Consider the following 26523-nt stretch of genomic DNA (forward strand, 5'->3'; position numbering starts at 1 on the left):
GACACTGGAAGCAAGACCAGCGTGGGACAAAGAGCTATGCTAGAGCTTCTGCCTGGATGCCAGGCCAGGCAGCTATTCAGGGGAAAGGGAAACTACTCCAGTTGGCTTAGAGCTGCCAAAGCAACACAAAAGGGAGACTGTTCCTCCACAAAAGGGGTACTCTGCCCTGCAGCTGTCTCCCACTGCCCACAGCTCCACCCCTACCCCACACAGACTACTAGAACTCTGAGCTGCTGATGAGAAAGGACAATAAATCTAACTTTTCCCCTATTTTTGCCTATAATGAAAAGAACGGAACAATGTCCTACACAACCCCTGACAAAGCATATTTCAGTTACCAATATTGAACAGACTAGACCTTACTTGGCAGATGAGCAATGGAGATGGGAGAAAAGACTCAGATATTTTAAGAGAAGGGGAACCATCTGAATAATTAGGGTAACTGCAAAAAAACAAGACAAGTTTACAAATCTTAAAAATTTACATTCTCAGGAAGATTCCAGAGAACAGTGAATCACTGATGCGAATGAAAAGTGAAAAGGAACAACAGTGAATTGACAGTACTTGAAGGTAAACAGTGGAACTGAAGGTCTGAAAAACAGGCAGTGAAATGCAGACTGGCTACTGCAGAAAAACAAGGGGGACCTGCAGAGATCTAGCTGTTCAATGAGATCTCCCAAAACTCACCGGGAAGTAAGGAAAAACCAGGTATTACCAGTGAAAAGATAGCCCCTGGGGGCACTCAGTGGATTAAGCAGCCAACTCAGGTCATGTCTCAGGGCCACAGGACTGAGCCCTGGGATGGGCTCTGCGCTTAGCAGGGAGTCCGTTTGAGATTCTCTCTCCCTCTCAGTTTACCCCACCCCTGCTCACACATGTGCTCTCTAAAAATAAATAAATAAATAAATAACGCCTTAAAAAAAAAAGAAAAGAAAGAAAAAGAAAAAATAGTTTTGTTTTTTTTTTTAAGATTTTTTCTTTATTTATCTGACAGAGATCACAAGTAGGCAGAGAGGCAGGCAGAAAGAGAGGAGGAAGCAGGCTCCCTGCAGAGCAGAAAGCCCGATGTGAGGCTCGATCCCAAGACCCTGGGATCATGACCTGAGCCGAAGGCAGAGGCTTTAACCCACTGAGCCACCCAGGTGCCCCAAGAAAAAATAGTTCTTGAATAATAGTTTCAGAAGCTTAAATATGTGCATCGTCAGAATTCTGAAAGAGAAAATGAAACAGGAAAGAAATAATGATTGTGTAAAGGAGAAATAATAATCAAGTAAATAATGGGGAAGAAAAACAAACTTAAAAATGACTTTTTCAGACTGAAATTATTCATTCAGAGCTTGGCAGAATTCATCATAAAGGATCCACACATCCCAAAATTTCTGAATGTTGGGAGAAAAATAGACATCTGAACCTCCACCAAGATTAACAACAGCGATAAAAAGGAACATGAATGAAAAGGTCACCGGGCTTCTCATCTGCCATACTAACTACTAAAAAGCAGTGGAGTAAGATTTACAGGATTCTGAAGGGAAAAGACTGTGGCCTAAGAAGTCTAGATTTAGCTAAATTATTGGTACTATATTGATATTACAAAGCAGAAAAAATATGTAAGAGTACATAAAAAATGTAAGAAATAAAATACACAATACATAAGAAAAATATACTTTCCATATACCCTTTCTGGAAAAAAAAAAGTTTTTTGTCTTTTGTTTTGGGGAGTGGGGGGAAAGAGAGGCAGGCAGAGGAAGAGAGAGAGAATCCCAAGCAGGCTTCCAGCTGAATACAGAATCCAACTTGGGACTCAATCTCACAACCCTGAGATTATGACCTGAACCAAAGTCAAAGAGTCAGACACTCAAATGACTGAGCCACCCAGGCAGTCTTGGAAAGAAAATTCTTCAGGCATGCAAGCAAATGAAAAAATAAACTAGAATAAACAACTCAAGAAAGTAGAAGATCTGCAGAAATAAACATACCGAGGGGCACCTGGACGGTTTAGTCAGGTAAGTGGCCAATTCTTGACTTCAGATCAGGTCAGGATTTCAGGATCCTAGGATCAAGACCCACACAGGGCTCTGTCCCTGGTGGGGAATTTGGTTCAGGATTTCTCTCCTTCTCTCTTTGCCCCTCTCACCACTTGTGCACTCTCTTTCTCTCTCAAATAAATCTTAAAAAGAAAAAAAGTGTAGGCATATAAGAGTATGAAAGAAATCACAGTGAATAATAAAACTAACAAAATAATGCTAATGGTGTTGAAATGAGAGAAATATTCAGCAATGATGTTTAAAGGAGCAAAATATTAAAATAAAATGTATGAACAAACATTTCTAAGCATTTCAACAAAATTTAGGCACTAAGAGGAAGGAAGGAAACAACATGCTGAAACACGTTTATGGGAACTCCACAGATTCTGTTCCAATGTTAAAGAAGTTCATATTTTAAATGTACTCACAATCAGAACAAAATTGGACATGTAACTCCCAAGTCACAAATAAACTGTTCTTCTACTTTAAAAGAGAGGAAAATGACAAAATAAAGCAAAACAAAACTTAGAAAAAGGTAAATAATCAGAAAGGATAATAATTTTGAAAACCTAACACAAGATGCCAGGGTAAGATCAAACAGAGGAATATTCACAAACTGGGTAAAAGAGCAAAATAACACTCGCCCGGGTGGTCGTTAAATGAGGTGATGTTTGCAAAAAGTACAAGGCATATAGTAGTTGCTCCAAAAAGTGTATATAAAGAAAGAAAGAACATTGCAGGCACTGTGGTGAACCAAACACTTAAAAAAAGAAGAACAAAGAAGAGGAAACGCTGCCAGTTTAAAACACCAAAAACTCATTAAAATTAAAAAAAAAAAATGTTCTTAAAGTCTTATGACGAGTTGACAAGAAAATAAAGGAAATCCTGAGGTCAAAACCCTTAAAAAACATATAATCTTTGACCCAAAAATTCCACTTGCAGAAATTTATTCTACATTCACATGTTACAAAAGTAAGAAATCAAGGGGGACCTTTCCCCTTCAAAGCTCAGTTGAGGGGGCGCCTGGGTGGCTCAGTGGGTTAAGCCGCTGCCTTCGGCTCAGGTCATGATCCTGGGGTCCTGGGATCGAGCCCCGCATCGGGCTCTCTGCTCAGCCACGAGCCTGCTTCCTCCTCTCTCTCTGCCTGCTTGTGATCTCTCTCTGTCAAATAAATAAATAAAATCTTTAAAAAAAAAAAAAAAGCTCAGTTGAGGGGCACCTACCTGGGTGGTTCAGTGGGTTAAGCCTCTGCCTTCAGCTCAGGTCATGATCCCAGGGTCCTCGGATCGAGCCCCACATCGGGCTCTTTGCTCAGTGGGGAGCCTGCTTCCCCCTCTCTCTCTGCCTACTTGTAATCTCTGTCTGTCAAATAAATATATACAATCCTTAAAAAACAAAAAACAAAACAAAACAAAAAAACAAAGCTCAGCTGAAAGAGCACACTACTCTCAATCTCAGGGTTGTGAGTTCAAGCCCCACCTTGCGTGTAGAGATTACTTAAAAAAAAAAAAAAAAAGCAGCAATTGTATGTGACATGAGAAGAGAAAGGCCATGTACAGCCCACTATGGATGACATGCTCTATATGGATTGTGTGACAAAGTAAGGAATCATAAGTGGAAAGAATGAATAAATTCAAGGCAGTTTTCTCAGTTTAGGATGATGTGAGTTGCATATGACAGAATTCCAACCACAGTGATTTTAACAAAAAGGCCAGAAGGCAGGCAGTTCCAAGCTGACTCAATGGGTCCCATGTATCTTTCATGGCTGAGGCTCCATTTTTCCACCCAATCACTTCCGTCAGTGTGCTGGGGACATCATGTTAAGCAAATACAAGGTTCATATGATTATATACATATACATAAAACTATGCTAAAATTGGAGGAAAAAAAGCTTAAAGAAATCTGTTACTGGTTTCTCCAACATGGTAGATCAGGGGTGGTTTCTTACCTCCTGCTTCCTATACTTTTTTGGACTTTCTGTATTTTTTTATAAGAATGTAAATACTGTATAAACTGAAAAAAGAAAAAAGTACATATTTCAAAAAAACTAAAAGAGAAGTGACACTTAAGAAAGAGGTTTGATGACCTCTCAGCCATAATGACACACGGACTTTTCTTCTTGTTTTCCAATTAGACATCTTTCAAATTGATTTGTCACATGTAGGAGTATTCTAACTCTCCACCACATGCATAATAGTTTTATACAAAAATTAAGTTCATGATGCTGTTCATGATTATCCCCTAGGCAGGGTGTAACACTTTCTAGAACAGTTCCCTTTCATGTGCCTTCATTTCATGATTACTGATTACAGCCTTCAGAGATTAAATATAAGAAAATTAAAATAGATAAACAGAGCATGATGCAAGAAAGAACTTGAACTTGAATCACTCAAGAGCCTTTCCTAAAATCACATTAAATCAGGAAATCGAAATCCATTTTTCTCCAATAGCGAAATTCTCTTTTCATGTGCCATGTTCCATAAAGATAATATTAAGACAAATTCATGGTTATAATGCATCAATTTCCAAGGGACTCAAATTCTTTCAGATATTTAATTAACACCAGTAACCATCTGTGCCCTGAATCTACTGGAGACAAAAGGAATGTTTACAGACCAAAGCGGACCTGAAGAAATCTACGCTATCCTTTCCTTTCGGCGCTTCAGAGACTTCCTCCCGTTAACCTGCCCCACACTCTGAGGTGGATGGAGCGGTGTGAGGGACTTCCCACGGGTGGAGTTCCATCCATTAATCTCACAGGCATCCTTCAAGACCCCTTCTCCACAGCTTAAAACTGAAAATCTGGATCTCACGAGACCAGTTGTAAAACTGAAGGACACCTGAGAAATAACCTAGGCCAACCCCTCGATTCACACACAAGGAGACCGAAGCGTACATTCTACAACTGGGACGACCGGATCCCAGCTATACACAGCCATGTTCCGCTGTCTTCGGAAGACGTCTAAACCCTAAGAATTTGCCCTGCTGCTCAATCTTTACCTGTAACCCTATTTCACATGCTGGCCAGTCGAGCTCTGGAGCCCTTTTTAGATACTACCAACCCTCAAGGAAGAGAATTCCTCGGTCAAACGAGGGTGGGCGGCGTCTGCGGCGCATCACGTGCCCTATTCGCTCCTCCTCCCTCCCCTTCTCCGCCCACAAGGAACAGAAATGAAGCTCCGCCTTCATGGCTATTGCCGTTGTCTTTGCTACCGCGCGCAAGAATCTGTAAACATCAAATTCACTAATTTGCAAACAAAAAATTCACTGAAATAAAAATTTGTTAGGCTTGTTTCATTTTGTTTGAGGCCCTGCCCATCATTCACATGAATTATGAAATACAATATATGCTTTAATATACAAAATTAAGTCAGCTATAACCGTCTATGATAGTAACTCAAAATTAATCGTTTGAGCCACTAGTGGAAAACAGGAAGGTGCTATTTAATGAGTCTTGCAAGGTAGATGATGCTTCCTGTACTTGTGTGTGTGTTGGGATGATCCTTCTAAGACCTCTAGTGAATAGACATGAAAAACTACCCTACAGAGAAGTAAACTGAGGCATGTGGACTGATTCGAGCCTTGCACACAACAGGACGAAAAGCTGACGTCCGAACCAAACCAGTCTCACTCCAAACGCAATCTTCCCTCTACTGCACAAATGCTTCCACCGGTACTAACAGTAAGAAAAGATGTAGGTGCTACGGCCAAAGATTTCCACCCTGAAGACAGACTTGGACCTCACACCCTCACCCATCTAAGAGTTGGAGATTTCAAGGTAAATTCTCAAGTATTAGCTCCCCTTCTGCATCCGCCCTCCCTCAGATCCTTACTGCAAGGTCACTGATGTGGCAGCGGCCCTGGTGGTGGCCTGGGGCCCTCCGCCTCCCCAACCATGGTTTCTATTCTACTTCACCACAAATTCTTCGCCGGACTTACTTATAACTACACGAACAGTGTATGACAATATTAAAACAATCCAACAGAAGTAACTCGCTGGGATGTGAAGTATGAAATGCTACATCAGGTGAAAATTCCCTCCGCTGATATCAGTTTCCTTTTCAAAGTCCTGGCTCATCCCTGCCCTGTCAGCATTCCACCCGCTGCCAGGGCTGGCTGCACTCTGAGCTGGCTAATCTTGGCTGAATTCCACAGGATTTTAGTTGGCCTCAGTAATATTTTTGCTTAGCTCTCAAGTCCGGATATACTTATTCTATAAATGATTTCCATTTTTGTACTGAACTTCTGAAACCCTACAGATGGAGGAATATTTTAATTGACTCTTATTAAGAATAGGGACCAAATTATGACGGTGGTTCGCCACAGGCTTGGATGGAACAATTTTGCTTTGTATATTAAAATATCTATTTGTTTTTTAAAGAGATTATTACTTTTGACATAAACAAATACGTCTTTTTCTCTTCATTACATAACTGAGGCTAAAAAACAGCTATGTTCGTTCCAGCTTTGAAACAAGATGAAACCCAAGAAACCTGAATTTTGTGGCTCAAACATTTACACAAACGAGTGCTAGACACATGTGCCCTTAACGGAGGAGGAAACCATCACACCAGTACAAGGAATGTTTGTGGCTACAGCGCTGTACCACTGTAATATACTTGACCAGAAGCCACTAAGTCAAGTTTGAATGATGGAAGTCTATATATATATATATATATATATATATATATATATATCCAGAACCTTACCACCTCTCACGACCTCTACCACCATAGTCCTTCCTGGTCAAAGCCACAACTTCCGCTGCAATGGGTAGGCTCCTAATTGGTCCTCCAGCTGCTGACCCCACTCCCCCTCCCCAACCCCGCCCCTGGCTGATCGCATTAAAATAAGAGAAATCTTAGCACTCCTCTAATCAAAACTCTGCAGCAGCCCCTCCATTTTGCCGGAGGAAATGCCAACATCTTCACACTGGCCTCCAGTACTTCCTTCTGTGACCATCCCCTTGATCTTGACTGCGAGCACTCTCCTCCCAGCCATAATGGTCTCCCTGGTGACCACTGGGGATATTCCTGCCATAGGGCCTCTACCCCCACTACTATCCATGCGGGAAAACCCCAAGGCTAGACCCTCACCCTTCCGTTCTCAGTTCAAATATAGCCTTCTCAGGGAGGACTAAGCACTGTCAGTGAGTCAGTGAGGGCTGGCCATTCCTTTGCAAAATATGGAAACTTCATCTCCCCCCAACCCATACCTGCATTCTCAGTCCTTTTACCATGCTCCCTGTTTTTGCCAGGCTGCTTATTCACCTTCTAACACACTCTTTACTTAGCTATTATGATTACTGTTTATTTCTCCCCACAGAATGTATGCTCCAGTGACAAGGATCTTCGTGTTGTTTACAATATGATCTCCTGCCTAGAATAGTACCTGAGACATAGTCAGGAACTCCTCTCACATTTGCCAAACCCATAATGAATTAAAGTGAAACGAGCAGAGTGAAAGTGGCCTCATGAGGGCACATTGAGACCCAACACACAAGATGCCTGCCACTCGGAGTGATGAATGGAACCAGGAAAAGCAAACCAGGAGTCACAAAAGTACAAGAGAGACAGCTCACAGCCTAGTTCTGGGGAACCAAACTATAAATAATCACACAAGACCAGAGACACAGGGTTAGAGTGTCACCAATGAAATCTGAACTCCTGCTTTTAGCAAATTCATTCTATTGGAATCCAGCAGTCATCTGTCCACAACTAGCCCCAGAAAACATGTGCTTGGAAAAGCCTCTGATTCAATGAATCAAAGTGTACCATCCAGTGGTTTCCCCCAACCCAATCCTTTCTCTGATCTTTCATCCTTTATCACATTATCTCAAAACAGGGTTCAATCACTTCAAAGACAGCTCTTGAAAGGAGTATTAGGACAGGGGTAGCACAGCCATTTAATTGTGTCTCTTTAGTGTGGCCCTCTAGTTTAGAAGCTTGGGGGAAAGGATGAGATGGTTAAGAACTTACTTCAGTGGATAAAAACAGGATCCAACCCTTAAAAAAGAGCTATCTGTCATAACTGCCTGTTGTGGAAAGACAGAAACGACTACAAGATTGGGAGGACAGGAACCACAGAACATCCAGGATTTCTAGAGGGAATGGGAAAAGGCTGGAAATAGGGTAGTTTCCAAATGTTCACATGATACACATTCTTTCATGCTGATATCTGTCAAGAGGTTTGGTACTGTGTAAAACACACATGAAAATATATGGACAGGAAAATCACAGGGGACTAATAAAACTAGCTGAAGCTGATGAAGAGAGGCCAGGTCCAAAAAACCAGAGCGGTTTCCACAGACCTAGCCAAGAGGGTCCTTGGCTTCGCACAGGATAGAAATCAAATGGGAGCTGAAGAAAAGTGAGAGCAGTTTACTGAAGCCCTAGAGAGAGCAAATAAAGACAGAGCATCTGGGAGCCTCAAAAAGGAAAAGGAGCACATGCCTCATGTTTACTTAGGGTCTGGAATTTTTACTGAGGATGGTGGTCTGCGGCACGTGTCCTCTCAGGCATCCAGGAACTGGTTGAACAGGGAGGTGTGGTCAGGTGGCCTCCACAAGTCACTCACACCCTGGAGCCAGGGGTCTTGGCATCAAGGTGTCTCGAGTCAGCAGTCTTGAACCATGACGATCTCTCCCACACACTCCTTAGATGTTCTCTATTGGGCTGAAGACCCTTACATGAAGGCATGTGTAAGGGGGGAGGGGGTGCAGGTCCCAGCAAGAAGAGAAGCAGGAAAAGCAGCAAAGGGAAAACAAACAAAAGCTTTTTCTTTCATGGGGTGCCTTCGGTTTCCCTATCTTACAGAGATTTTTAAAACCCCTGCTCTCTCGGGCAGTCCCAGGAGCTTGAATTAATTCACTCAATCCTGCTAAAACATCCATGAATTAGGTGCTATGACCATGCCCATTTTAGAGATGAGGAAAGCAAGGCTTGGCGTTCTTTCATAGTCCCATCATTCTCCCCGCTCCTTCCCCTTCTCCCTTTCATCCCCCTACTAGAACACTAGCTGCAGTAGGTTTTCGGTTAATCCGTTTTGGCCAGTCTGCCCTGGCTTATGTCGGTTGCTCTGGCCTACACAGTGAAAGCACCTACTTTCACTTTTTTTTTAATTTTAGGAAAAAACACATAATATGAAATCTACCACCTTAACCAGGTTTTTTGTTGTTGTTTTAGGAGTTTGGGAGACTCCACGCACAATTTAGGGCTTGAACTCATGACCCTGAGATCAAGAATCGCATGCTTTCCAGACTGAACCAGCCAGGTGCTCCCCCATCTTAACCGTCTTTAAATTTACTTTTATTTTTAGTTTTTTTCAAGTTTCATTTATGTATTTTGAGAGAGAGAGCGAGCAAGCAAAAGCAAGGGGTACAGCAGGCCTAGAGGGAGAAACACACCTCCCCCGCAACCAAGCAAGGAGCCCAGGACCCTGGCATCACGACCCGAGCAGAAGGCAGACGCTTAATGAATGACTGAGCCATCCAGGCACCCCTTACCTTTACTTTTAAAGAGTCCCAGTGTAGACTATAAATTATCTGATCAGACTTCTCTACTGTAACTGTTTACTTCCCTGCCTCCATGAGCAGGCTGTGAGCTTTTGGAGAACAAAACTGGGTGTCCTGTGATGTTGTGCTCACAACCCAGCAGGGTGCCAGGCAGACAGTAAGTAAATGTTTAATAAGTGAACAAATGAATGAGTGTTATTCTAAAATCTCTCTTGGTTGACTTTCATTTTACAGAGGGAGTTCTGCCCTCTACCAGGTTCAGAATTTGAAACTTGTAAACTGTTGCTGAAGCATCTGAGACAGAGAATGTAACTAGAAAAAGAGCCGTGGTCTACAGCACGCTGTAAATATGTGTTGCTGCACAAAGAACAGTCATTTACCCACCAGTGGGCCGCCACAGGAGACACTGGCTGCAAAAAAACGTGCGTGGGCTTATAAATATTTGGACAGATTCACAAGACTGGAATAAAGAATAATAATAAAAACAAAGAAACTACCTAAAGAAGGGTCTCAAAACATAGAGAAGAAAGTCAAGGGCTCCAGTTAAACATTATTTTAAAATTGGGGCACCTGGGTGGCTCAGTTCTTAAGGGTCTGTCTTAGGCTCAGGTCATGATCCCAGGGTCCTGGGATCGAGCCCCACATAGGGCTCCCTGCTCAGCAGGAGGCCTGCTTCTCCTTCTCCCACTCCCCCTGCTTGTGTTACCTCTCTTGTTGAGTCTCTGTCAAATAAATAAAATCTTTAAAAAATTTTTTCAAATATTATCTTTAGGGATGCTAATATTGCAAAGCTCAGTGCCGTCAGCGTATGGCCTCCTGGAGTGAATCAGAACACAAATGTGCTCTGAGTTAATCCTTCACCTTTGTGAAGAGGAAAATAATAACCCCAATTTCAGTGCAATTTTACCAAACTAAAATGCCATATTTAATATGAAGCTAAACATCGCATCCTTCCCTCCCTCCCTTTCTCTCTCTGTCTCTCTCTCACACACACCTCCAATGTTCTACATTAAGTACAACGGAGCAAAAATATATAAACAAAATTAAGAAAAAAGGATGGAAGGAAGTGTGGTTTTTACTGATTTAAAAACAGAAAATCCCACCACCTCACTCACTGGGGTGGATCAATGTCCTACCCCTGAAGTTCTGTTCTGGTTTGGTTTTCCAGACTCCCCAGATTTTTGAGTCACTACGTGGCCACTCCAGAACCAATCTAATCCTCTCTGTATTTTTCCAGATGGCAACTGTCATCTGGGCCTGAGGAAACCCAAAAGGACCAATCTGGCCAGCCATCACACTGTGTACTTCAAAACTCCCTGAGAGCTAAGGCAGCTGCCACTTCATTATTTGTAACTCTGTTTAAGATACAAAGTCCAAAAGATATCTTCAATGCAAAATAGTCTTAATTGTTTTAAAGGCGGCTATTTCCCAGGTAAACAAAGTCCTTAACTCTTCCGGATTTAGTGAAGAGTATCGCGGAGCTATTAATGTTCTTGCACTGAACCGGTGAGGCCCTCAGTCTATCCAAGGTGTGTGTCTGCCAAATGCAAGAAGGGAGGAGGGAATGAGAGGAGACAGATCTGATTTTGCAGCAGGAATCCCATGCCTTATCCAGAGAAAATAAATTTCTCTAAATCACTTTAACTTTAGTAAACACACTGAAGCCAACAGGACTAGATGACCAGGTTTTAGATGGAAGGGACATTCTAACCTAACAGGACAAGGCAAAGGGCACAGGGCCTGGCCCACAGGGAAGAGAGAAAAGAGGAGAGCCAGAGTCAGGAGAGGAAGTGGATGAGCTAAGTGTGTCCCAACCTCCCCTCTTGAAAGGTACGCTCACAGGGTGAAAGAAGAAAGAAGGCCTCCACCATGCTTCCCATTTAGGATTCTGGGAAAAGACTGCCTCGCTGGCCCCACCACACCAATTGGGTCCGGTAAGTCCCATGAGAGTCAACCATGTGCTACAGCAAAATCAGAGAAAACAATGGCTGGGATTGATCTTTTTACCTCCGTGGCCCTGGCTTTTGTTTTTCTTCCATGAGACCCAAAAAATCCTGCCTCAACAGGGTGAGACAGAAGTGAACTGATGCAGATGGGGTGCGGTGGGTGGAGGGTCATGGGAGTGCCTGGTAAGGGGAGAGGTGACGCCACTACAAAGCCGGCAGGGGACCAGATCACCAGGCCAAGAGCTGGCTGAAGGATATGGCAGAGGCCCAGAGGGGAAGCATGGCCACGAGAGCCAGAGTGAAGGGGAGCCTGCCAGGAGCACTACCAGGCATGACGGAGCATGACAAGCAAAACAGGAGCTCGACCAACAAGAGCTTTCAGCAGCAAACTCCAGGGAGGGGCGTCATCCCTCAGCCATCTCCAGGCCAGGCAACAGGCCAGAGCAGCTGCTTCCTGGCCGAGCCAAAAGGGATCGGAGGTTACCAGGTGGGTTTCCAGACCCCGTCCAGCCCCCCAACCCAGCACCCCCTCCCCCGACCCTGGCGCCATGTGAATGAGGACTATGGTGGAAAGGAAGTATAAAAATCAGAGCACTTTACATGTTGAAAATGGACCATTTACCTAAAAAAATTTGAATTGTTGCATCAGACTAAGTTTACTAGATTACACTACATTTAAGCTGTTCCCCCTAACCACTTCCCCAGTGGGAAGGGGCTTGTAAGGAGGAGCAGCCCAAATGATTCAAAAATAAGGAGTTCTTCTCTCTGCCTTTAAGTCCCATAAGTAACCAGTTTCTTCTCACCCTTAGTTCTGACTGCCCAAAGCATGAGACAGAGTGAGGAAAATAGTCCCCCGTCCTATGTAATGGCCCTCATGGTCCCATTATTTAATTGTGGAAGGGCCAGGGAGAGAACCTCCACTCAACACCTTCCGGAGTTCCTCTTTATTTGCCTGCTGGGAAAGGGGGAAGAAGAACATCCTGTGAGGAACGACCCAACAGATAGAGCTGAGAGAGAAAGGAAAGGCCAAGAAAGAAAGTGAGGCACCATTTCTTTTTTCCGACATTGCACTCTGCAGCTCACCCTTACGGTAGTTTTTTTTTTTTTTTTTTAATTTTATTTATTTATTTGACGAACAGAGATTACAAGTAGGCAGAGAGGCAGGCAGAGAGAGAGAGAGGAGGAAGCAGCCTCCCTGCTAAGCAGAGAGCCCGATGTGGGGCTCGATCCCAGGACCCCGAGATCATGACCTAAGCTGAACGCAGTGGCTTTAACTCACTAAGCCACCCAGGCGCCCCCATTATGGTACATTTTTAAAGAGGCAAAAGGCATCCCATATTTTGTTCACTTCTCTAGCCTTACCAAAGGTGGACAAGCTCCCGCCATCTTGTGACAGCAGCCTGTGCTTACTCCTCTTCAACACACCCTCTCCCAGCACTCATAATGGCGACAGGCAGGGAGGAGGCACCCCAAGCCTTTATTGTTCACCTCCGGCAAGCCTCCCATCTTCTGCAACTGTGAAGTTCTGTGCTCAGGGAAATTCCAGCAACACTGTATGAGAACAGGGATTAGTCATGGGCTGACGCTGTACCCTAACAGTGAAGGTTTGAGGTAGGTCATGAGCGACAGCAACAGGTATGTTTACTTTATTCAAGGTAAACAGGCCACAGACACTCTCCCACAGGAAACCCTTCAGACCTCTACTGATGACTTCAAGATCCATTCATTCTCTGTAAATCATGAACTTCTCCAGGGCAGAGACCAGATTCTACATCTGAACTGACTCCACCTATTCATTCATCCATCCACCTACATGGGCATTCACAAAACTAACTTCAGTGACACAGGCTGCCAAATCCCACGGTGATACACAGCAGAACAAGCTACGGTCCCTGCCCTCAGGAAGCTCAGAAGCTGGTAGCAGAGCACCACACTGTCAACTCTTACTTTATTATAAATACCACAGAGCGAGAGACAAACCGCCCATTAGGCTACAGCAAACTTCTACTAATGAGGTAATGCGAAATAACACGGTGCTAGCACACAGTCAGTGCCCAAAAATATATTATCTTTCCTATGCTCTCTTTACAGATACTCTTAAGGCAGTGCTGCCAAAATGTGGCACCAAACCCAGGGGCCCCAGGGTCACAAGGCAAAATACTGCTGAACTTGTAGAGTGCTTCTCACTTGTGCTTCAGAGGCATCGCAAATTTTGGCATCAAAGTGTATTTCTACATCAGCTGAGGTGTGATTGCTCTCTTCATAAAAAGAGTTTTATTTCTACAGTCAGTCCAAGGCTGCTGAGTGAATAAATGGAGGTGAAATTAACAGTAAATAGAAACACGGGTAGCTTCATCGTTTTTGAATCAAGCTTCTTTTAAGTATTACAAAGACTTAAGAGCTTTTTCTATTTAACAACTAGATAAGAAAAAAAACCAGTAAGCCAAACATACTAGCCTGGAAATTTAAGGCCTAGAAAGTTAGGCTACTTCTCAAATAAATCAGGCTATGGACACATTTCTTGAAATTTCTGGAGATTCAACCCACCATTTTTGCTAAGGTGGCAGGGGAGATTTTTTTTCTACTCCACTCCACCCCACCCCCCGATCCTAGGAGAAAGGCCTGTCTTCCTCCATCCCAAGAAATCTAAGAACGTGAAACATTAGCTCATGCATGTGAAGACAGGGTGGAAAAGAGCTGAATCCTTCAGGGAAGAAAAAGAAAATGACTCAGGGAAGCAGGGGCAAAAGGCAGAAAGACCAAAGGGAGGAGAAACTCCACCATGCTCAGAAGAGGACAACTTCACACTACTCACACTATACTAAATGACAGGATATCACAATAGTAAAGAACTCTGTACTTGGACATCATGCGTACAGAAGACTGTCTAAAAAGATTTCCTTTCTGTTGATGGAATGTATCTTCCCTGTCAGACAAACCCAAACACACCTAAAGAGTTACTGCTATAGGGATGCCTGGATGGCTCAGTCATTAAGCATCTGCCTTTGGCTCAGGTCATGATCCCAGAGTCCTGGGATTGAGCCCCTCATTGGGCTCCCTGCTTCTCCCTCTCCCTTTGCTGCTCACCCTACATGTGTTTTCTCACTCTCTCTGTCAAATAAATGAATAAAATCTTTTTAAATTTTTTAAAAAATAAAGCGTTACTGCTATAATATACATCCCTGAGGGGCACCTGGGTGGCTCAGTCACTTAAGCATCTGCCTTTGGCTCAGGTCATGATTTCAGGGTCCTGGGTTCGAGTTCAGCAGGGAGACTGCTTCTCCCTCTTCTTCTGTCCCTCCCCCCTGCTCATGTTCTCCCACTCTTGCACCCTCTCTCTTGCAAATAAATAAAATCTTTAAAAAATAAAATAAGAGGCACCTGAGTGGCTCAGGCAGTAAAACGTTTGCCTTCGGCTTAGGTCATGATCCCAGGGTCCTGGGACTGAACCCCACATTAGGCTCATGCTAATGAGCTCATGCTCATGCTCTCTCTCACTTTGCACTCTCTCTCTCTCAAATAAGTAAATCTTAAAATAATTTTTAAATAAAAATAAAAATAAAACAAATAAAATAGAATGCATCTCTGATAGCTACCCTAAGTAGGAATTTTTTTATTAAATTTTATTAAACAGATTAAGGCCTAAGTTAGAATTTTATAAAAATACACCAAAAGCCCCACAGAAATTTCCTTTATAATAAACACTTTCTTTATAGATATAGTTAGAATCAGTAACTTAGGGGGAGGTGGTTTTCAAAATATTTAAGAAACATTTTCATAAAGTCTTACTTTAAAAGTATCTACATACAGACAAATCCCTTTAACTTCCACAGGTTTGATACAATGATACAAAATCGACAAATGGCCTGCTGATTCAATTAATATGCAAGACATTCCATACATATTTTTTAAGAAATTCACAAGCTGAGTATAAATTACCTGTAAAAAGGAAAGGCCTGGTAACACTATAACTATGTGCCAGGCACTGTTCTAGAAGCTCACCTCATAGCACCCCTCTGAAGGGCTGTGACAGCCATTAAGGTGCTCACAGTACTCGGATTCTCCTCCGTCTAGGCACATTAGAATAACACTTCCCGACCTCCTTAAATTCAGGCATGACCATGGGGCTTGCTTTAATTCATGAAGTGAAAGTGGAAGTGATGTGTGTCACTTCTGGGAAGAAGTCTTGAAAAGCCAGCAAAGGTTCTGCCAAGCCGGTTCCTCATCCTGGTGAGCAGTGATACTCAAGCTGGTGGAGCCTCTCGGACCACCAGCTCTGTCACAAAAGCACACAGAAAACTCTCAATTGTCACAGACGAGGACTGACAAATAATTCTTTTTGACGTAAACCCCAAAGTTTGGAGGCTGTCTGTTATTATAATCTAGCCTACCCTGACTCATAGGAGGTAGCTGAAAAAACATTTTCTCCCAATTCTGTCATTTAGACTGTTAATCTAGATTGTTTTCTTCTTACACACCATTTCCTCCTCTACCACTCCCAGAAAGCAACCCATAAAAATCACTATCTGCATTTTGACATTTTTATGGAACCAAAAATTTATTATCTCCCTTTAAAAAAAAAAAAATTCTGCTTTTAAAAGAGTTGTTAGCAACTTTTAAAAATGGCAATTCAGGGGCGCCTGGGTGGCTCAGTGGGTTAAAGTCTCTGCCTTCGGCTCAGGTCATGGTCTCAGGGTCCTGGGATCAAGCCCCGCATCGGGCTCTCTGCTTGACAGGGAGCCTGCTTCCTCTCTCTCTCTCTGCCTGCCTCTCTGCCTAATTGTGATCTCTGTCAGTCAAAATAAATAAATAAATAAATAATAAAAATCTTTATTAAAAAAAAAAAGGCAATTCATTCTTACAAAATACACACACACACACGATTTGCCCCTACATAAGTTTCAAATAATATCTATGTATAAAAAGTGAAAAATCATCACTTTTCTTACCCCAATTCTTTTATGTGCATAAATAGATTCACTTTTTTAAGAAACAGAGATGTCACAAAAATAATCTACAAAATAATATGTATATTATTTGCCTACTTAATAGTCCACAGACAGCTTGCCAGTTAGTAATTACATTGTGTGGCTATAACATAATTTATTTTACCATGTCCCTACTGATGGACGTTTTGGCTCATCCCACATTTCTAGTTCATTGCAATGCTACAATAAACACCCTTGTAAAATCATACTACTATTTCTGTAAAATTTATCCCAAGAAATGGACCTGCTCAAAGGATATGAACATGTTGCATTTTGACAGGTACTGCCAAACTGCTCTCCAAAATGACTGTATCAGGATGCCTGGCTGGCTCAGTTGACAGAGCATGTGACTCTTGATTTTAGGGTCGTGTTCAAGCCCCACATTGGGCATGGAGCCTACTTAAGAAAAAAAAAAAAAAAAAGATGGTATCAATCCAACAGGACTACCAATAGTATATGAAAGTGCCTTCTCTCTTGATCTTACAAAACTGGTTATTATCAATTTTTAAAAATATCTATCAAGGGCGCCTGGGTGGCTCAGTGGTTTAAGCTGCTGCCTTCGGCTCAGGTCACGATCTCAGGGTCCTGGGATCAAGTCCCATATCGGGCTCTCTGCTCAGCACGGAGCCTGCTTCCGTCTCTCTCTCTCTGCCTGCCTCTCTCTCCATCTACTTGTCATCTCTCTCTGTCAAATAAATAAATAAAATCTTTAAAAAAAAATATCTATCAAGTGGGAATTACAAAAAAATGGTGTTTTAGCACTTAATTTATATTGCTTTTATTATTTTTTTTCCAGCTTTTTTTGACTATCTGTATATTTTCTTCAGGGAAATGTGTGCCTGTCCATATTTTTTAATTAAGTTGTGTTTTTATTCCTTATTTATAGATGCTTTTTATCTATTACAAATATTAAGACTCTTAAATCTATGTCAGAAGTACTTTCCACAAGTCTTCATTTATGAATGATGGGTTCCAACACACAGATTTTTTTAAATTAATATGTTTAAATTTGTCAAAATTTCTCATTATAATATCTGGGTTTCAAGATAAAGTCCTTTAAATTCATTCCAAGCTTAATAGGTTGACTGTAAGAACACTTCCACAAAGAATATAATTAATCCTGCTTTTTTGGCTCTTTAAATCCACGCTGAACTTACTTTATTCTTTAATATAAATGTGTATATGATATGTCTCTCTGAATGCTAAGGATTAAGTAAGATAATGCCTCCAAAGCAACCAGCACTACACCCAGTATGCAGCTAGGTTTTCAGTAAATATGCCTTTATTAAAATTCCTCTGAGTCCCATTAGTTTAGAAACAGACACATAATTCTTTCCAAAATACTTTACATCAGAATTCCAATTGTGTTCAGGGCGAGGACACGTTCTGCCAAAACAAGCCCGTTTCCCAGCCTTGTGGACAACGAGGGGTGGCAGTAGGACACAGTTCTGGTTAATGCGATGTAAGCGGAAGTCACCGAACTGAGCTTCCAGGAAGCTCCTTGAAAGAGAACGGGAGCAGCTGGTATCTGCCTTTCGCCATCTGCCCTCCCTCTTCTTCCTGCCTGGAAGGCAGATGCAATGCTGGCTGGAGAGCAGCCATCTTGAGATTTCAAACTGACAAGATCACTAGAGTGGCTGAAGGGGTCTTTGATGGTTTTGACCAATCCTGGAATGCCCACCTCTGTATTTCTCATTACAAGAGGAAAATAAGCCCTTTAACTAGTCTGTGACAGTAATTCTCTGTTTTCTGCCAACTGCAGCAGAATATAATATCTAAATGCCATGTCATGGTTCACCCAACATCTTCATACAGATTTTGAAGCATTCTTTCCATTTTCGTGGCTTGAGTTGGTCCTTTGAACATAAGTTATGCTGGTTTGAAGGGCAAGTTCTCCATTCACAGATACATTAATTTAAAGAGGAGAAATCAAATCATTAAGCATTTCAAGTAGAAATCCAAGTGCACCCTAAGGAAAAATCAGTAATCAGCAACATATGGTGTCACCTGTGCTAATCCTGGTGTTAAATCACCCTTATCAGGACACCACACAGCTCATTTTAGTTGTGAAGTAAAATCTTAGGAACAAAAGAGATCTTTAAGGAAAAAAAAATTACGGCATTGGAGGAATTCTTAGTAATTATACAAGACTGAATTTTTATTTTGCCATTAATTCCCAAAAATATGGGCTCACTTTTAGTTTTAAATAAATTAAGAATTAAGAAGATATCCCAGTAGGTACCCAGAGAAAGCCCCACCATCTAGCTTCCCTAGATTAGGGAAGAAAAGAACAAGCTGAAGGCATTATTTAACAAATACTGCTTCAGAATTCTTACTGATACGGTTACCTACTTTGCTACCAGAAGAACAGTCGCAAAATACTGGTCCTCTTTCAGTCCTCTCACTTAAGCTAGCCAGTCCTCTGAGCCTGAAGAAGCAGCCAAGGGCTGAGGGAAGACAGACTGTACCCCCCACAGCAGTCCTCTCCTCCAGCACAGCAGTCTCTTCAACTGGGCAAAGAAGAGGTGGGGGCCAGACTGTAACTATCTCCAGGAGACTGGAGTCCTCCTTCCTGCACCCGCCTATCAGCCACCACTGGCTCCACCAAGAATACTGGTCTTGTAAAAAAAAAAAAAAAAAAAAAAAACTAACTTTCACCCAGCAAGTATCTTCTACATGGCACTGAATATTTTTAATTGAATTCCTCAACTGTAAATAAACTCCCTTACTCAAACTGAACACTGTCCTGATAGTCCTCTGTAATAAGAAGCAATGTACCACATACTACTGGTCACCGTCTCTTTACCTTCTATCCATAGTGGGGGAAGGGGGAAGGCAGATGAAACAAAAAGCAGATGGAATGCAGAGAGAAAGTCAACAAAGAATGGCAGTGCAAAGAACATCATGTATATGGTCAACCATAAGTTTTCCTATCAGCCAATGGTACAGCTTCTAAAGTAAGACATAGAGCCCCTTCTCCCATTCAATCCATAAATTGGTCAGTTGCCATTTTAATCTATTTATAAATAAACCATCCCACTTCTCAACACTTAACATAATTTTTCAAATATATGTCCACACACTTAGGCAGAGGTCAACGAACTTTTTGAAATATATTCACAAAACAATTTTAAAAATTACTTTAGTTATAAAAGAACATCTCTTCAAGTTGTTAATTTGTAAATAAAGTTCTCATTTAGGCCAGCCAAGTTAAGAAAAGTAGGTAACCGTATCAGTAAGAATTCTGAAGCAGTATTTGTTACAGGTAATTAATCACCAAATAATTAGGAACTGTCTAGAATGTATTCCAAACACAAATACCTAAGGGTCCCTCCCAAGTACGGAGGCAGGACTATTCATAGAGAGGCTACACTGGGGAACAGGAAGACCACCAGGGAAGGAATCAGAGTATGTGTTGTAATTCTCCTGGCTTCCATAGTGAGTTCACTGTCTAGTAATGGTCATTCCATGTAGAGCTCTGAGTCTGCACCTCGTTGCCGGTACAACGGCAGTAACTGTACCAATTATCAGTTAGCATGCCTTCAACTGGAATAAGAAAAACTTATTCTCTGGTAACAAGAAGTCAGCAGTGCGGCAGCTCCAGGGCAGGCTAATTTGGTAGCTGGTTCTTTCCGTCTTTTTCTTCCACTCTAGTACGCTTTCAACTTACTGTTAGGACACCTTTCCCTTTAGTCACAAGACTGCCATAACAGCTCCCAGTGGTCAAATCCAGTCATGACCAAAAGCAGCAGAAAAATCGGGGATGTTTCTTTCCTGTGTGTCCCTTTCAAACAGGGAACAAACTTTTCCCACATGTACCCTTACCCCCAGCAGACTTCCCTTCTTAGATCACTAGCCGGAACAGGGTCGCATGCCCATTCCTAAACTAGTCCCTGGCAGAAGGAATGAGCTTACTGTGATAGGCTTAGACTATTTAGGATTTAGTCCTAAGTTACATGAGGTAGGGGTAGACACCTGAACAAAAAAATTGGGGTTCAATGAGCCAGAAAGAATAAAGTAGACAACTGGGCGAATAACCAGCAGGGTCAGGAAGCCCTTACTCTTCATAGTACTGAGGAAGGACCAAATGATAGAGCATGAAAAAATCTGTAAAGTATAAAATGCCGTACAGATGTAAGAGATTATTATTTACTCAAGAAGCATGTTGTATATTAAGGAAATAATAGCTTCCCATAATCTTTGTGATGAAACAGATTCACTGAACAGGTTATTCTTTTTCAAAAAATCACAAAAGAGCAAACTATAATGACCATCATTCAAACCGTAAGGATAAATGTGAGGTTTTGAACTACTATGAATATATGCATTTTTCAAATATATGCAGATTGGTGATATGAAGCATCAGCAATAGGTTTTACAGCCAATATATTCTTCCAGCCTATAATTAACAAATATTTTCTGAGCATCTACTATGAGGTCCTATTCTAAGCACTGAGGATACTGTAGTGAACAATGCAAAATCCCTGCCATGTTGGGTGCTTATAGAACCACACTTAACTGCGTAACTACTTTTGGAGAAAAGCATTCTTAATCACCAACATATGTTAAATTCAAGTTATCAGAATATGCAAAATTTTTAATTAACTATAATAACTTTAGTTTTTGTTTACATCTCCACACCACCCACAAATAAAACCATGAATCTGGGGGGGGGGGGAATGGACAGGTGCTCACCAACAGAAGAAAGGATGTGTTAACCAGATTCTTCTTTGTTGCTTTTTTCCCTCAATTCTGGATGAATGCCCAAAAGCAAAGCCATGTTTCAGCTATCACTTCCGAAAATGAAAATGATACTTGCAAAGGGCAGAGCTAAAATAGCATCAATATCTATAGTCTAAAAACAATCAAACACACACAAGATATAATCTGAGAATCCTGAGAACAACCTACATGTTTTCCATGATTGCTGTCCACTAACAGTAGACAGTATACTCTGACAGATTGACATTATACTCTGTACTTTTTACATTACACATTATACTTCATATTTTTTGACGTTATAAAGGAATCTTACAAGTAAATTCACACCAATCCTTACCAAGCAAGATAAATGATGTTACTGGATGCAAAAAGGCTAGTTGCCTTATTTTTTTATCTGCAAAATTAGAATTCAATGATACCAAGGAATCATACAAATTAGAAATGGGAATGAAACTGATGTACTTAAGCAAATATTCATCACATGAGTTCTAATTAAAAGAATTTTCTCTAGTAATTTCATACAATAAGTACATAATACTTACGCACATTTATTTGAGGGGGGAGAAACTCTGTATTTCCTAAACAAATGAGTATTTAGCAAAGCTTTTTTTTTTTTTTAAGATTTCATTTATTTATTTGACAGAGATCATAAGTAGGCAGAGAGAAAGGGAAGCAGGCTCCCTGCTGAACAGAGAGCCCCAAGCAGGGCTGATCCCAGGACCCTGGAATCATGAGCTGAGGGGAAGGCAGAGGCTTTAACCCACTGAGCCACCCAGGCACTCCTAGTAGAGCTTTTTAATGATTCACTTAGCTCCTTCAGAGATTCACTCAAAGCTGTATCAAATTTGCTCTTTTTACTGAGAAATATAAATGATTTCCTATATCTGTTTTCAAACAGAAGGCATTTTAAGTGCCTTACTTTGTGTTAACCAAGGTACCAATCCCGCCCCCTCACCATTCCCATTATTGTGTGCAACACACAAAGTGGCAACCAAATGATATACTCATTACTCTTCCCTAAACTTTGCTTTTTTTTCTTACTTCCCAAATCCCTGAGACTCTGTATCCATATACAAATTACCAATGGAAAGAATTAAGAGAATTGGCTCTTTGGCCAAAGAAAGCCAAACAAGGCCAGGGAAAGAGGGAGAAGCAAAACACCAAAGGTGACACAACTCTAAATCCAACTCAGAAGACATTCACAGCAATCACCTGCTTGAGGTGAGAGATACCCTTTCTACCCACGCATATCCATCCTCATGCATTCACCACCCCACCGCAGAAACTGGCCAAATCTTTCTTATAGCAGGAACTCATATTTGCCAATTTTAGTGCTACCCTCTGGGCTTGGTTGGGTAGAAGTCAAAAACGACAAGAATTCTATGTGCCTAGAATTCAGTTCCATCTTTGACTAATAAGCAGTGATCAGAAAGGACTCCTGTGGGGCACTGACAAGAGAATAGACTAACAACTAGACCTTCGGGGCTTGCTCTAACAACTTCCCTTAGAATCAATTCAGCTTTTAAAGATGAAGATGGGGTTGCCTAATACAACATATAATGAACGGATGCCTGTACTTTACACCTCAGCACACTGAGGCAATCTCTCTGAGAGATTTTTCAAGGTAACAGACAAATGTCTTTTCAAATACCACTTTTTCTTTTCATCACCTTTATGACATTCTTCTTAAAATATTTTCCTATGTTCTTAAACACTTTTTATGCCTTAATTATAGATATCCCAGGAGCTACAGTCTTACACACAGATTGATTTTTCTAACACTAAATGTCCCAAACTCTTGGTTTTCAGTTCTTATATCCACCTCCTATAATTTTTCTAAGGTCAACTGTCAATGCTCAATTTATTATTAGGAATAACCTAATTAGCTCTTTTCACAGTCCTAATATTTGGAGGGCCAGATGATCAAGTTTATTAGTGTTCTGTCCAAACTAAGCAGTGGCAAATGAAAAGTCAGAATACTGTTTACCTCTTGCCGGCTGTAATCAGCACCGAGGTTCTTTGGAGGAGCCAACAGTATTAAATGTCTTGACATGGATTTCTTTTCAATACTGCAGTTAACTATCGATTTATGCTTTATGTTCTTTCTGAATATTTCATAAAAGAGAGTTAAAATTCTATAGGCAAAGAATTGAATGGGAAAATACAGCTTTCCCCTCTCACTCCAGCATGCATGCACACTAACATTCATTAAGGTAGTAATTCAATTGCTGAAATTATATTTGTAGATAATAGCCAATAGCATCTGCAGAAGCTGCTTCATTCAGCATTATTTGTGGCAGAGGAAAAGAAAAGAGAAACGGAAGCAAACAACATCCAAAAACACGTGAAAACAACCTAAATGTTCCCTAAAAGGGTATGTAAAATAAATTATGGTACTGAATGAAATCAATCACTCTATTCTGATAAGAAAATATCCAAAGATACATTTAATTAAATAAGCAAGCTTGCAACTACCCAAGAATACGTTTAATTAAATAAGCAAGCAACATACAAAGGCCGGGTATGATCATATTTATACAAAATGAGAAAATGAATGTGACTACTACTTTTTTTTTAAGCTTTTATTTATTGAGCTAGAGAGAGTGAGGGAGATCATGAGCAAGGGGGCAGGATAGAGGGAGAAGCAGACTCCCCACTGAGCGGGGAGCCCAAAACAGGGCTCGATCCCAGGACCCTGGAATCATGACCCGAGCTGAATGCAGATGCTTAACCAACTGAGCTATCCAGGCACCCCGAATGTGACTATTTCTGAAGAAATGCAGAAAAAAATGTTAGTGGTATCCCAGAGGACATGGGAAGAAATTATCTAAAATACGGGATTTTACTTAATACTCTGATTCTATCTGAATTCCTAGTCAATAACCACATACTTCTTAAAAGTGAAAAATTAAATAAACAAGTATATTATTTCTATTTATACCTATAACAAATAACTACACACTTTATGGCTTAAAATGATAAAATCCTATTCTCTTACAGTTCTGAAGGTTGGAAGTCCAAAATGACTCTTAATTAAGAAGCTAAAAGCATGGTATCAGCAGAGCTGGTTCCTTCTGGAGACACTGGCAATTCCTTGACTTGTGGCCACATCTTGCCAATCTCTGCCTTCATCTTCACACATCTCTGCCTCTCCTCTGACTCTCACCCCCCTGCCTCCCTCTTTCAAAGACCCTTATGATTACACTGAGCCCACCCCCAACAATCCAGGATAATCTCCCCTATCTCAAGACCCTTAACTTAATCACACCTTCGAAGTCCCTCTTACCATGAAAGTCCCTGTGCTTGGGGGGGGCCTCTGTTCAGCCTACCACAAGTGTATGCCAAACTGTTCCCATGGAAGATTCTTCCATGGTCTGAGATGTGGGGGAAAGAGTGTGGGAAAGCACTTTAACTCTTACTCCTTGGTATTATTTTAAATTCTTAAATTGAATATATATCATTTTAATTAAAAAACCGAAAACCCAATACACATACCATATTTCCTCAGCTCTAAGATGCCATTGGTCACAAAATACACCACTGCATGTATGACTAAGAAGGAAAACACTAATTATGATATTCCTTTTAATAACATGCAAGACTATTTACCAAAATGTCCTCAGAAATCCCTCCCATCCCAGCATGTCTAACCTTTTACAATGTGACCTGACTGCTCCTCTTGCCAAGAGACAAGAGTGTTTCTCCAGTCCTGACTCTGGGCAAGGCTCTGTAACTTGCTTTGGCTAATGGGACATTAGCTAATGTTACTCAAACGGAAGCTGGGAAAGTGTTTGGGCTCTCTCTTGATGCTCTGTCTTGCAAGCTGCTCTCTTGTGATGCTGCCCTTCTGTCACGTGAACAAGTCCAGGCAAGGCCACCGGCCACCCCAGCCAAACCATCAAATACTGGGCAAGAAACACTTGTTGCTGAAAGCCTCTAACCCTGACGTTGGAAATATTAAAAGGTGAAAAAACTGGAACTTCAAGCCAATGAAATATGAAGTTTCATTAAGTATATTTCAGTATAATATCAGTAGAAGTAGGTGTCTGAAGGGTGGTTCGAGGAGAAAAGTGTACACGTTAGTGAGCTGAGTTTTTAAGCCACATTGGCTGCTACAGGTCACTCTTGCTTATTTTCTGGTTTTCAGTTACATTTCATATAGATGAAGTCACTGGATAAATGATCGCTGGCACTGCAGGGATGCTGGTCTCTGCAGCAGAGTATTAGAACAAGATAAATTATCTTGTCTGACCAATGGGAAAGAAAGTAACAACCTCCAGAATTAAATGCTGGAAAGTTAATACTTTGCCATTCAGGTAGGTACTGTGAATCAGAAATTAAGAGTGACAACCCCAGCAAATATCTCTTAATTTTATCCTATAAAGTAGATAATGTTATTAAAAAAACAAAACTGGGCCTCACACGGTGGCCCAGTGTGAGTTCTAGCATTTATTATGCTCGTCATTTTTTTAATCAAAACGATTCTAAATACAAGAGGTTCAAGTCACTTCCCACTATGATACTGCATTCATAACTGTGGCCTTCTTGTTCAGTGGGGTCACTGATATAGACAAGATATGTTTTGTTTGAAGAAGAAAAAAAAAAGGTCAAACAACAGCTTCATAATGAAAGGTGAATTTTCCCCTTTAAAATCCAGTTTCTGGATTATTATAAGAGCTACCACTTATAAAGTACTTGTTTCCCAAATCACCAGTTATAATATTACCTGATGTGGGTGCATCACTAATGGTAAATAAGCAGCAGAAAGAACAGCTTTACCCCAGCAATTTCTTCTCCATCTATACAGTTGCATATATTTTTGGATTATTAATTTAATGCACAGCTGTTGAGTGCTTATAATGTGCCTGACACTGTACTCAGGAGTAGGAACACAAACTATCCCCTCCAAAAGATAAAAGCTAAAATTCAGAAATCTAAACTTTGAACTGGAGGTATCAACTGAATGAATGCATTTGCTCCCATCTGAAACTGCCATCATGTGCCAAGAGCTTTACGTACAACTCCGCCTGTCCTTCAATCCTCACAAACATGACACATTTTAAAAATGACTTTAGCCTCTCTGAGAGAAGTCACCCAGCTAATAAATGGAGGAGCTGGGATTGAATCCAGATAGGTCTATCTGGATTTCTTTACCACCCAAACCACCTTTTGCTGTCTCTGCTTTGTGCTTTTCGATTTAAAGTAAGAAGAGAATAGTACAGGTTTATGCTAGAATGAAAGAGAACAATCCCATAGAGTATCAAGGAGTGGGGGGAGAATCATCTTAGAAGCAACTCACGATGATAAAATGCTGAGACAGTCCTCTTCC

The 26523-nt window shown here is 41.2% G+C and overlaps 1 protein-coding gene across 4 annotated transcripts in view; it reads right to left on the reverse strand.

Annotated features, from left to right (window-relative positions):
- The window catches only part of WDFY2 (WD repeat and FYVE domain containing 2), a 181707-nt gene that overhangs the window by 130370 nt on the left and 24814 nt on the right, over nucleotides 1–26523 (reverse strand). The window contains exon 1 of one of the 4 annotated variants that reach the window (XM_045080569.1): nucleotides 15487–16022. The exons of the other annotated variants lie outside the window; for them this stretch is intronic. Within the exon in view, the coding sequence (XP_044936504.1) occupies nucleotides 15487–15521 (35 nt within the window). The 5' untranslated portion in view covers nucleotides 15522–16022. Of the gene's footprint in view, nucleotides 1–15486; nucleotides 16023–26523 lie in introns of those variants that run through there. 4 annotated transcript variants of the gene reach the window in all.

Source organism: Mustela putorius, unplaced genomic scaffold (assembly GCF_011764305.1).
Source record: "Mustela putorius furo isolate JIRA1106 unplaced genomic scaffold, ASM1176430v1.1 tig00000461_pilon_pilon_pilon, whole genome shotgun sequence".
NCBI classification, from domain to species: Eukaryota; Metazoa; Chordata; class Mammalia; order Carnivora; family Mustelidae; genus Mustela; species Mustela putorius.